Below are 12760 nucleotides of genomic sequence, written 5' to 3'. Positions count from 1 at the left end.
ATCATTTCTGTTTCCTGTGTGTGTGCATAGCGTATATGGCTGTCACGTGACAAAAGAACAAACGACTCAGACCAAAAGAGTCGAAAGGTGAACTAATCATTTCTGTTTCCTGTACAGCACCTATGTGGTTTTCACGTAACAAACAAAGGTTGCGCAATGCACATGCGCTGCCAACACAAAATGAATGAATCACTCTCTGAGACTACTCGTTCTTCTGAGTCACATAAAAGATTTGTACAAAATGAATGAATCGTTCATGAACGAACCATCACTAATGGGGCTTTTCCACTGCACGGTACAGCTCGACTCGACAGCTCGCTTTTTGGGGGTTTTCCACTGTGGATAATACCTGGTACTTTTTTTACTACCACCTCGGTCGAGGTTCCAAGCGAGCCGAGCCGATACTAAATGTGACGTCAAAACCCTGCAGATCACTGATTAGTCAGAGAGAATCGTCACTACCAGCGTCACTGGATTTGCGACACGGGACATTAACCCGCTAGTTTTAAAGTTAGCAACAGCGATAGCAATATCATTTGTTCACACGACTTTCAAATTGTAAAAAGAAATGGCTGTGCGCAAAACCACGCCTTGGTCAATAAACGAGGTGCAGACCTTCCTCTCGTTAGCGACGAACGAAACGATGCAAAAAGAACAAGTCTTTCAGGAAGTGTCTCAGCTGTTGGCCGCACACGGCTACCACTGGACCTACCAACAGTGTAGAGAAAAGTAAAAAAAAACTTAAAAGTGACTACAGAACCATCAAGGACCACAACAGCCTGAGTGGTTCAAACAGAAGAAAGTGGAAGTGGTTCGACCAAATGTACGCTATCTATGGCAATAGACCAGCGAGCAATGGGAGGGAGAGTGCCCTGGACTCGACATTGCTGGAGTCCATGATGGAGGATGGTATGTTTTGTTACGTTAACTCTGTATTCTGCTTGAAAGCTTCACTTTATTTAGTTGACCAGCTACTGGAAAGCTTGCTTCTAAAACAACCAGGCCAATTTAACTGTTACACTTGTGTAAAATCACCATGCAACAACTGCTTTATGCAGCACAATGAGCTAGTAGTTAACAGCTAGTGGTTGTGTTATTGTTTATGGTCAGTAATGTTTGTGTCGCGTTTAAGATGATGTCACGGCAGTAGATCAGACTATAATCCCACCCACGTTGAGGCGGCACTAAACTGCAGTTGAAAAGCAAGCTCAGAAAAGTAAAGCAAGCAGAGTCAAGTCGAGTCGAACCGTAACGTGCAGTGGAAAAGTGCCATAATATCTGCTTGTTTAGGGTGACATGTCCTTACCCTGAATGGGACTTTAAAAAAGTCAGACCGGGATTTCTAAATCACCTTAAATGCCTGGGATTTGCTTGTTTTCATACTGAAGTGCTCTCTGTAGACATATATGGATATGTGTCATAAATACGTGTTTGTTTGCCATTTAAACGTAGTTTATCAGTTTAATTTTAACCAACTTTGCTTTGCGTGTCTTCCTCCCGCTCTTATTCAAGTGACCGCAAGAACAAGGCACTTTTTGATAAAAACATAAAACAAGTAACTCTGAACAAACACAAATTTTCAAGTCTGAAAGTGTCTGTTTGTATCTTACCTCAGTTTCAGTGAACTTGTTCTTGTTCAGAGCTGATCTGTTTGCTGATTAAGTTTGTTAGAGGTAGATACTGTCTGATATAGATACAGTACATCCAGAAAGTATTCACAGCGCTTCACTTTTTCCACATTTTGTTATGTTACAGCCTTATTCCAAAATGGATTAAATTCATTATTTTCCTCAAAATTCTACAAACAATACCCCATAATAACAATGTGAAAGAAGTTTGTTTGAAATCTTTGCAAATTTATTAAAAATAAAAAATGAAAAAAATCACATATACATAAGTATTCACAGCCTTTGCCATGACACTCAAAATTGAGCTCAGGTGCATCCTGTTTCCACTGATCATCCTTGAGATGTTTCTACAACTTGATTGGAGTCCACCTGTGGTAAATTCAGTTGAATGGACATGATTTGGAAAGGCACACACCTGTCTATATAAGGTCCCACAGTTAACAGTGCATGTCAGAGCACAAACCAAGCCATGAAGTCCAAGGAATTGTCTGTAGACCTCCGAGACAGGATTGTATCGAGGCACAGATCTGGGGAAGGGTACAGAAAAATTTCTGCAGCATTGAAGGTCCCAATGAGCACAGTGGCCTCCATCATCCATAAATGGAAGAAATTTGGAACCACCAGGACTCTTACTAGAGCTGGCCGCCTGGCCAAATTGAGCGATTGGGGGAGAAGGGCCTTAGTCAGGGAGGTGACCAAGAACCCGATGGTCACTCTGACAGAGCTCCAGTGTTTCTCTGTGGAGAGAGGAGAAACTTCCAGAAGAACAACCATCTCTGCAGCACTCCACCAATCAGGCCTGTATGGTAGAGTGGCCAGACAGAAGCCACTCCTCAGTAAAAGGCCCATGACAGCCCGCCTGGAGGACTCTCAGACCATGAGAAACAAAATTCTCTGGTCTGATGAAACAAAGATTGAAATCTTTGGCCTGAATGGCAAGCCTCATGTCTGGAGGAAACCAGGCACTGCTCATCACCTGGCCAATACCATCCCTATAGTGTAGCATGGTGGTGGCAGCATCAAGCTGTGGGGATGTTTTTCAACGGCAGGAACTGGGAGACTAGTCAGGATCGAGGGAAAGATGAATGCAGCAATGTACAGAGACATCCTTGATGAAAACCTGCTCCAGAGCGCTCTGGACCTCAGACTGGGGCGAAGGGTCATTGTCCTATTGGAAGATAAACCTAAGCACACAGCCAAGATAACAAAGGAGTGGCTACGGGACAACTCTGTGAATGTCCTTGAGTGGCCCAGCCAGAGCCCAGACTTGAACACGGCTGAACATCTCTGGAGAGATCTGAAAATGGCTGTGCTCCCCATCCAACCTGATAGAGCTTGAGAGGTCCTGCAAAGAAGAATGGGAGAAACGGCCCAAAAATAGGTGTGCCAAGCTTGTAGCATCATACTCAAAAAGACTTGAGGCTGTAATTGGTGCCAAAGGTGCTTCAACAAAGTATTGAGCAAAGGCTGTGAATACTTATGTACATGTGATTTTTTTTTGTTTTTTTATTTTTAATAAATTTGCAAAGATTTCAAACAAACTTCTTTCACATTGTCATTATGAGGTATTGTTTGTAGAATTGAGGAAAATAATGAATTAAATCCATTTTGGAATAAGGCTGTAACATAACAAAATGTGGAAAAAGTGAAGCGCTGTGAATACTTTCCGGATGCACTGTACACATAACTCGCTCGGGCTTTCAAAAAAATAGGAAAAATTCATGACTTTAAATAAATAACTACATGTGTAGGACATTTGCGTTGTAGAAATGTACATGCAGATTTCAGATATAAAATCGCTGACTGAATGACTAATGTTTACTCGCTGGAATGAGATGATTTCCTATTAAGTCAATAGGGACATTAGAATGTTTGGGCATTATGCAATATGGCAGCACAGTGGCTTCACTGTTATGATGTCATGAGCAATCCAGTTCTATATATATAATCAGTGGGTATAGGCCTTTTTCACATGAATCGGAAACTACGTCACTGCAGGGTAAAGCTACTTCCGGTACGGATTTGTGGCTATTAATTTAGTATACATCACCTCAAATAATGCTTCTTACCTCTTCTGTAGGCTATGGTCTATTTTCCAACGAGTCACAATATAATGTACACAGAAATTATTTATCATATTTTCCCATATGATTCGTCTACTCAGGCTGCTCTTTTGAGTTTATGTGCTCAAATGCAGTGCTGGTGTGTTTTCTTCACTAGCTCCAGTCTCATTAACATAAATAAGAATCCTCTTGTCACCGTATCACAAGAAATTCATTTTACAAAGCTTTATATACTCCCAGCACAGATGTAAAAAATACAAATAAAATGCATTATGTCTTATTGAACCTCGTATTAAACTCCCAAAAATGTAATATGCAGTATAATTGTATAAATTATCAAACCAAGTCATCCTGTCAAATCTGTTTTCATAAATATATATTATATGCACAATGTACATTAACCCCACTATCCCAGTAACAGAGCAACAGAGAGCAATAAGGAACTGTGCAATAAACAATGCATTTTATACTGATTATAACAATATTAACGTGTGCAAAGTGGAGTAAGCACTACATCGGATATTACAGCGCGAATTTACATAGTAAGAACATTAGCTACACTTCTCAATAATTTCACAGCCATGGTTCCAATCTTTTATTTATAGGGATAATACAATTACTATTAAAAAATATAGCTTATTTTAACATTTGAACCGTGTTCTTTGTAAAAGACATTTGTATATCTGAGTTGGTTTGGCTTCATTGTGTAAAAAACAGAGTTGACAGAAGTGTCTCTGTTTATTAAAGTGATCAGACGTGATTTTCCCGCCTGTTTCTCATTCTGGAGCTGCACAGGTGTGTGAGAGAGCAGAGCTGGTGTCGATGATTTTCTCCGCACACGTGCTGTTTTACTTGTAATAATGCAGAGCCGACCCAAACAGACACGGAGAATAACGATGAGAATTTATTGTCCTATCATTATAGTTATTTATTACCGGTGTAGTTTATGACCAGTAGCAGCTTGAATATCTCAGTGAATATGCTGGATTCAGTCGCATTATGACTTCCTTAAAGTTGTCATAATGTTTATTAGAGCTCTGTAGAGTCGCCAACAAAGCATAAAGTCAGATTAAACATTTACACGCTATTTAATTTGTGTGAAGACTTTGCTTTCAGCAGATCTAGCTGACGTTTAAATGGCCGTTGTTGATACCGGAAGTTAGTTTACCCTGTGAGGGCCACCCCCGGAAGCGAGAAACGCGGAAGTGTGAATAAGGCCTATTATTAATATTAACCCTTGTGCGACCTTCGGCCCATTTTTTTTTTCTATCATTTTGTCTGTGTTAATGCCAACGGCATAAATTTTGCCAAAGGAGTGTATTTTGGGGGAATTTTGATATTTAAACCTCAGTTCCTATAATAAATCTATAATACACTGTGTACACAAAATAGTTACACTCAGGACCTTCAGGACAAAAATGCCCGCATTGAAACACATTAAAACTGCAATATTTGATCCCAGTGCCATTAAAGCATAAAATCATGAATTCTATGATATTATGCTTTCATTCTGGAGCCCTGGCTTCAAAATTTAATTGTTTAATATTTCCACCAGATGGTGCCATTTTTCTCATGTTTAGCCTAAGGAGCAAATACATGCTTTTTTCCTATTTTCTGTTTACTGTATTATAGAGCACAGCAGGCCAACTGAATAAATTATCCACCTAAAATTGTGTGGGTGTGTTGGTATGGATGTCAGAGTGTGTTTTGTATGTGTGTATTGAGAAATGTGTGTGTGTTTTGTAAAAAATAACAGTGGAATTATGTAAACAAACTGGCATTTAAAGGGTTAAAATTCTGAAATGAATTAATATTTGGTAGTTATGATTAGAACTGATGTTGGTTAAAAAAGTCAGTGAAAGTGGAAAATAATATGAATATATAATATTTTTATGGCAGTTTTTTGACTCAGACATTTTTGTCCTCTAAGGTCCTGAGTGTTTTTTTTTTTTTTTTTTGTTTGTTTGTTTGTTTGTTTTTTTATCTGATTGCACAAAAAACAATAATGCATCAAATAAAAAACATCAGTGGCATTATATAAACAAACTGGCATTTAAAGGGTTAAAATCCTGAAAATGAATGAATATTTGGTAGTTATGATCAGGACTGATGTTGGTTAAAAACATTTACTAATTGAAAGTGGAAAATAATATGAATATATAATATTATTATGGCAGTTTTTTGACGTGGACATTTTTGTTCTCGAAGGAGCTCTGAGTAACTTATTTTATTGACACACAAGGATTAATATTATAACACATTAACAATAGATAGAACTTAAGGCATACGAAGCAGTCCGGCATTTATTGTTATTGAGATTTATAAATGCCAGTATATTGGATGATTAATTATTTGGTAGGTGATGAGAATTTCCAATAGTACTTTTTTCACTGTACAACTTGCAACATGCCTTTTCCTATTTTTGTCAACTAAATGTTTTATTGGCATGGTGTCTCACGTGTTGGTCGAAGAGATGTGCAAGCTATTGTCTTTTACATTTTAGTCAATGTGCTTCAATCTCACTCATGTTTAATTTATAGGCGCACAGGGTAAAAGTGACGAAAACACCATCCACACTATTTTATCTGCTCAAACAAGACCATCCATGTCAGAGAACCTCTGAAATCCATTTTCCAGGCTTTCTCGCAAACAGTGGGGCATTACATTGATTGGCATGTCTGGCATCCAATAGTTTAGCGCAAAGCGTCAGATGTGGGTTCTGACCGCCTGAGCATCCAATCAGATGTTCCCGACTGTAAGAAGCCTCGTCATCAAAGTAGAATTTGAATGTAGGTTATGACGAAGGATCTGAAATTCCCCTCCCCTCTATGTTCGCCGGCGAGGTTATGGCTTCTGCTTTGTTTAAATGCTACTCAAGCCGAATAATGGTTCCCAAAACGTGTGTTGGTAATGATTTTAAAATAAAACTTATAACTGATTTATTCACAGAGCCCAACTTCACAAGTCGACGTCGCTTAAAATTGCATTTCCATGAAATATATTTGATAGAAAACGCCTTTAGTTTACATCGCTTTTTTCCCGCGTTAATAAATATCAGATTAGCAACATGGCTTTCTTGTTCGGTAAGAGACTGTGCAACCAAAAGGGTATGCCTGACGAAGTGTTTGGCTGGTTTGTGTGCGTGCTCTCTAATTAGAGGAAAGGAAAGGGGTGAAAAGAGCTGTTTTGCGTTCACGCGCAGTGCTAAGTTTAGTGCGAAATACACGGAAAGGGGAGGGGCTGCATCTGGCATGAAAACACTGTTTCCCAAATAGCGCCCTATCGTCGTTCGTGCTTAAGAAAAATCCTTCATGTGCCTTGCACACTTTGACATTTAGACTCCCTATTAAAGATATGCAACGTGTTTCGGGGCAAACTGAGGGTGAGCAAGTCTAAGCGGTTCATAAACAGACGACATGTGTCGCGATATTTGACAACTAATTAATTGTATGCATTTTATATTAGAGCCATGTCTTCGTGTGCAAGAGTTTGGAGTGGTATCAACGTATTTGTTGAGGCAATGTTGTTCAGATATGTCCAGCGAGAAAAACGGAGGTTGGAGGTGTGTCTTCTCTGTCGGCGCTGTTGAAATACCGGCTGGGGGGTGTGTCCTTTTACGTTTAGAAATATTTTCCATTGTTCCACTCTATTGCCTTAAAGACACACCTCCTCGAAGCTCGCTGGCCAATCAAGTAGAGCCGACCGCCTCTGAAACTCCGCCCACAAATCTATATTAAAGCCTCCTTCATCACATGCCGTCGGCATTAGAAAGCTTCACTACAATAGTGATTGTTGGAGAATACAGGCGGATTATTCTCGCATTTGCCTCCGTTCCGAAATTTATCGCTATACAATATAAATTATGGCAGATACGAAGGTTGATTCCGCTACAGAAATCTCCGCAAAGGTAAGGATGGGATACCAGGCTCCAGATAAACGACATTCTCATTAAAAATCATTTTCATCTCTTTAATTTGTCTGTTTGTTCAGATTTAATCCGAACGCAAAGGGCTATTTTTAGGCTGCAGTTTAGCCAGAAAGAATCGTGAATTGTGAGCAATGTGAGGAAAGTATGCGATAACTGCTTTCTAAGAGCTTTAAATTGATCCCCTGTAACGTGAGGTTTAAATTGATACACTGTAGCGCGTGCGACTGAAAGCATATTCAAGTGCAGTTTCTCATTGTCCGGAATGTAACAGTCTGCGCGCGCGGGTTCTTTGTTTATACAAGCGTGTCGGTTCCCCTTTGAACAGCGGGGATGTGCGCCGAGGACGTTAACGGCTTTTACCGTGTGCTTAAACGTGTAATTATTTTGCGTTACGCTTATCAGGTCTTCAACATATTATTTAGGTAACACTATTTTCCTCGTGTTATGTCTGTAGCTTGTGTTAAAGCACATGCTCATTTAATAAACTTCATAAATGCTTCGAGCACTCGTTTACTGTAAGCCGGTTTATTCATTACCGCTTAGTTTGTGGCGGACGGACGTTCCGGCGGGACTGAGAATGGGTTGATCGGTCGGTGGCTTCGGGGCTGAAAGTTTGCCGGTTTGTCTCCGCCTTAGTCGTTTGGAAATTAAACGAGAAATAAACATATTAAATGACTGTACATTTCGCCTACTTTAAGAAGCATATTCGTTAACCGAATTCCGAGTAACTTCTACTCATCCTGGTCCGGTAATGGTTGGTTTTGATGCAGCCGATACGCGGAACTCCGATTGACGCCGCAGTGCATCATGTTTCAAAGGCGAATAACACATTTTCTGGAGTAATTTTGCCCAAAAGTAATGAAAATGTTGGCTATATGTGATATCCGAACTGTTTTGACGTTCAGTGTGAAGACAGACGAGCCGTATTATACTCAAGCCATTTAGACTCGTGATAAATGCACATCCAAAGAACGAATCTTGTTCAATTGTGTCAGTATGGTTAATATTGGACGAATTGATATTTTTCCATGTGTGACGGCAGCGTGGGCTTGTTGGTTTACTAGTTTGCAGCCAAAGACGTCGGTGAAATTTAAGGGGGCGGTCCTAGTTGATGTGGTTGATAAACGGTTTAAAGGCTAAAGATTATATAAACGAATTAATGAAAATATTTATAAGGGCGCGGCTCCTTTTAAAAGCGTTGGGTATGGCTTTATTTCAAATGAGACTGGTTAATGCAAATTCAATGATCGCACGATATTCTGACACATTTATCATAGGTTTGGTTTTTTTATATACAGTTTCTTGTCTACTCTGCGACTGCGCGACCTAAATCCAGGTTAACGTGATGGTGTGCGTGCCGAACTGGATGGTGAAAGCCATGCGTGCGCTTCCTTTGTCCTTTATTGGAGTTCGGCTTTAGCTTGCTGACCCACAAAACCATGGTTCAGAATTATCTTTTGTTTTGTATATAAACCTTGTGCTTTTCGTGAGCCGCAGTTTAAATGAGCGTGTAAACGACTAAATATGACTGCTTGTCGAATATTCCATCTACAGTACCCACAGTAGGTGAATTACACTAAAGTGTCGGATTACAATCGAGCTAACTCGGTTAGAGGCGGGAGTAGCAGTCGTTGATTGACAGCAAAAAATCTCTGCGGCAGCCAATGAGCCATCAATGTCAGAGGGGCGTCATTAGACATGCAATTTAAATTTGTGCGCATAGGGGGCGTTTTGCTAATCTACACTGACTCTGCCTATTGGACTCAAAGATGGCTCCTGTCTGACATTTAAAAATGTTTCGGGATATTAATCCGGTGTCTTGTTTATTAAGCAAATTAGTTTATTAAAACCTGAATGATTTTGTTAATAGGACCTGAAGGAGAAGAAGCTCCTCGAGGAGAAGGAAAATGGAAAAGATGCAACTAATGGAAAGGTACAGTTCTGGCCAATGTTCTTTTCAACTACTCATCCAATTAATGGGGAATGCGTGGCATAACAATGCAATATTTTCCAAATGTTATGAACAGGAGAACGAGGAGAATGGAGAGCCAGAAATTGATGAAGAGGATGAGGATGAAGTAGACGAGGAAGATGAAGAGGAAGGAGAGGGTTGGTGCAACATTAACGTTCACTGTTTTCTGACGCCATATTACTAAAATGTATTTCTGAAAGTGTTTGGAAACATTGCATGGCTAATGGTCTTTTCGTGCAGGTGATGAGGATGAAGACGAGGATGAAGATGATGATGAACTGGGTGGAGGAACAAAACGTGCTGCTGAAGATGACGACGACGAAGATGATGAGGTATGGTCGCGAACAAATAACGGAAGTAATAATGACGGCAAGTGGTTGTTTAAAAGTTTTCTGTATTAAAGCGATTCAATTTTACTATAAATTATTCTCCGTTCAGGATGACATCGACCCCAAGAAGCAGAAGACGGATGATGACGATTAAAGGATTGTTTCGTACTGCTGAGCAGGTGTCGATGCCTCTGCTTCAATGCAACTGTTGGAGCCTGTGGCATAAAGGACTCAAATACATAAAACATGGTCATTTTCAAGTTCGTCACCCATGTCAACCAACTGATCCCCAAATCAAAATTTTCTAGAGGACAGACCACAACCCCAGATTTCCCACATTCTCAATGAAATACATAAGACAAGGATTTGTTTGTATTTTTATTTACATTTTATATTTTTGTACATATTGTGAAGAGATCAGCCACTTGATCATGATCTCCTGTGACCAGAACGGTGCTTCTTTATGAAATTTTACTCGTTTGACCATGTCTCGATATCTCGACATAAAAGACAACATGTATAAAATCAACAGCCATTGAACTCGGAGCATTCCAGTAAATTTTATGTATGAAATTTAGTTGTACCATAACTAGTTGTACCATAAACTAGTTTTTGTATGGGAGGGCTAGGCCAAAGAAAAGGAGTTTTGGTTTCTTTCTATTTTGTTTTGTCTACATTATTTGTTTTACCTTGGCCTGTTTGTTGTATGTGTGAAGTTTGTTGTTCAACAATAAACTTAACTTTTATTTTGTGAGTTATACCCAATTTGTTGTTTCAGAGGTGCATAAATTTGGTTTGGATGAATTATGTAAAAAGAGAAAAGTAATGTCAATACTTTAATCTCTTGTATTATTCATAGACTCCATTAACATATGCTTTTCATCCATTAAGTCTGTTTATAAGAAACTCACTCGATTTCCTTTCATGAGATACAGTTAGGTATTAAGGCCCCATACTCCACTTTCAACCAACATATACAAATTTGTTAAAGCATCTAATGTGATGTGGTAAAAGCGGCTCTGTAAACCTTGATTGTGAGAACTAATAGTCAAACTAATGGCAGTGAATGTGAGTAGAGTTGCTTTTTTCCTTGAGCAGATGAAATGGGTGTCAAGAATAGCAAGATTCTAGAACAAAAGAAAGTGAAAAAACTAAGTGCAAGTGTTGGTGGTTTTGTCCTCCACTATATGAAAACACGTGTTTTCTCCCCTGCATGTCCACCTGCAGATCTAAAGCCTAGAACATGCAGTTTATTTTCAGGTGTGCTCATCTAAAGGCTAAAATAAAGGCTGATATAGGACTCTGACCCTGCATGGAAGCAGGATTTTAACACACGCAGAAAGACACACTTTACAGCTGTATTCTTGCCTTTGCACAGCTGCCTGAGATTTCCCCACTAGACTTACAGTATAAGCGCAGGACATTTAGCTCTGAAGACGTGCACTAAATGTAAGTATGTGTGTGCTGTCCGGCCAACATACCGGCTGATGTCATGTCTAAGTAGGCATCTATTTCAGGCTTATATGTCCGGGTCAGGTTTGTAGAGGCTGACTGCTTGTGCTCTTGAACAAGTGAATGAGTCTGAGAGTGTATGTGTGGGAAGGTCAGTAAATCAAGCAGCTAGGTGTGTGCTATAAAATGCCATTAAATAACGAAAATCTGAATGTACAAAGAAACTAGGACAGAAATCCAGAATTCAGCTATTTTTCCAGCTTAGGATAAATCATGCTGGAAGATAAGCCAAACTGCGATTCTGTAAACACCTGCTAAATATTCCACAATGTAAATGTTGAATTTCATTTTTCATCTCTTTCACATTGTCCCGTCCATCTCCCTCTTTCTTACCACAAACAAGCACACTTCCCGGTTTTCTGGGTGTTAGCATGTGCTTTGATCCTGATAAAAGTGGAGTCTTCGCTGAAGTGCATCTCAATATGCAGGCAGCAGCTTGAGTGTGAGGCTTCATCATCACTGCTGGTATGTGACAACAGCATCAAGGCAATCTATTAAACACTACATGTTAATGCATGTCAAAATTTGGCTCCTGAAATTCAGTGACCTTAAAACATATCATGTTGTCTGACTTGACAATTAACTGAAGCAGTCACATTTCTTAGGCGTCAAAAAGTGTGTGATAACACCCATACTTGGAGAGATACCCTTCTCAGTAGTTTATGTTGCCATCAGGGAGGAAGTGCAAACCAGAAATAAATTATTATATAAATAAAATTGCATTCAACGAAACAGCAGGGGAAAGGTGGTTCACATATATGCTGTATATGAGGTGAACTGCAACTGAGGATACACTCGTTACTGCCTCTAATGTTAAAATAAAATGCCACTTTAAATAGTACATCATACATTTAATTATTGTTCACTTACCAGGCGAAAAAAGTCCACTTCATGTCCAGGTTGACGTAAAATGGTAAATGGTCTGTTTCCTGATTTCCATTTCTAGGACAGCGGTGCGGAGGCGGACAGACTGCCTACATTCTCAGCAGATCTGACGGCAGAATGTGAAACGCATCTCATTCAAATACATTCAGAGGATTTGCTAAAACTCCCCGTCCTCTTCTGCCGTCTACCGGTAAGCACAGGTATTGCACACCAGCTGCGTCACAGACTAGCGTCGAGGTTTCAGAGGTTAAAAACGGTAGCAATGGCGTAGAAGAGTTGTGATTTTAAAACACACACGTTCACACAAATTAAAAATAAATGGACAATTTTATTGAAAATGAACAAATTGTAATCTATAGCAGTGTTTATTGCAACTCTTTTAATGGAGACTGGTCTTTGTACTGCTGAACATATGCTAATGCTAAGATACCAATCATTTTTTT

At 39.5% G+C, this 12760-nt stretch overlaps 1 protein-coding gene and 1 long non-coding RNA gene across 2 annotated transcripts; one reads left to right on the top strand and one right to left on the bottom strand.

The window, feature by feature from the left end:
- Nucleotides 1–7432: 7432 nt before the first annotated feature.
- LOC127441126 (prothymosin alpha-B-like) lies at nt 7433–10680 on the top strand. Its single transcript, XM_051698342.1, has 5 exons — nt 7433–7598; nt 9490–9552; nt 9647–9728; nt 9832–9923; nt 10030–10680. The coding sequence occupies exons 1-5, from the start codon at nt 7554–7556 to the stop codon at nt 10072–10074; spliced, it is 327 nt and encodes a 108-aa protein (XP_051554302.1). The 5' UTR covers nt 7433–7553; the 3' UTR covers nt 10075–10680.
- LOC127441127 (uncharacterized) lies at nt 10049–12414 on the bottom strand. Its single transcript, XR_007897274.1, has 2 exons — nt 12303–12414; nt 10049–11923 (listed from the first exon to the last, which is right to left on the bottom strand). It is a non-coding gene; the product is annotated as an uncharacterized LOC127441127 (long non-coding RNA).
- Between the last annotated feature and the right edge of the window lie 346 nt (nt 12415–12760).

The sequence above is a fragment of the Myxocyprinus asiaticus genome, chromosome 5 (assembly GCF_019703515.2).
Source record: "Myxocyprinus asiaticus isolate MX2 ecotype Aquarium Trade chromosome 5, UBuf_Myxa_2, whole genome shotgun sequence".
NCBI lineage: Eukaryota > Metazoa > Chordata > Actinopteri > Cypriniformes > Catostomidae > Myxocyprinus > Myxocyprinus asiaticus.
Note: the sequence above shows the minus strand (reverse complement) of the source record. Positions and strands in the feature narration are given on the sequence as shown.

What these genes read in the sequence shown, in the direction of transcription:
- LOC127441126 (XM_051698342.1), top strand. Translation starts at nt 7,554, where the DNA reads ATGGCAGATACGAAGGTTGATTCCGCTACAGAAATCTCCGCAAAG. An exon ending in AAGATGCAACTAATGGAAAG is followed by an intron (nt 9,553 to 9,646) that starts GTACAGTTCTGG and finishes TGTTATGAACAG; the next exon opens with GAGAACGAGGAGAATGGAGA. An exon ending in AGATGAAGAGGAAGGAGAGG is followed by an intron (nt 9,729 to 9,831) that starts GTTGGTGCAACA and finishes CTTTTCGTGCAG; the next exon opens with GTGATGAGGATGAAGACGAG.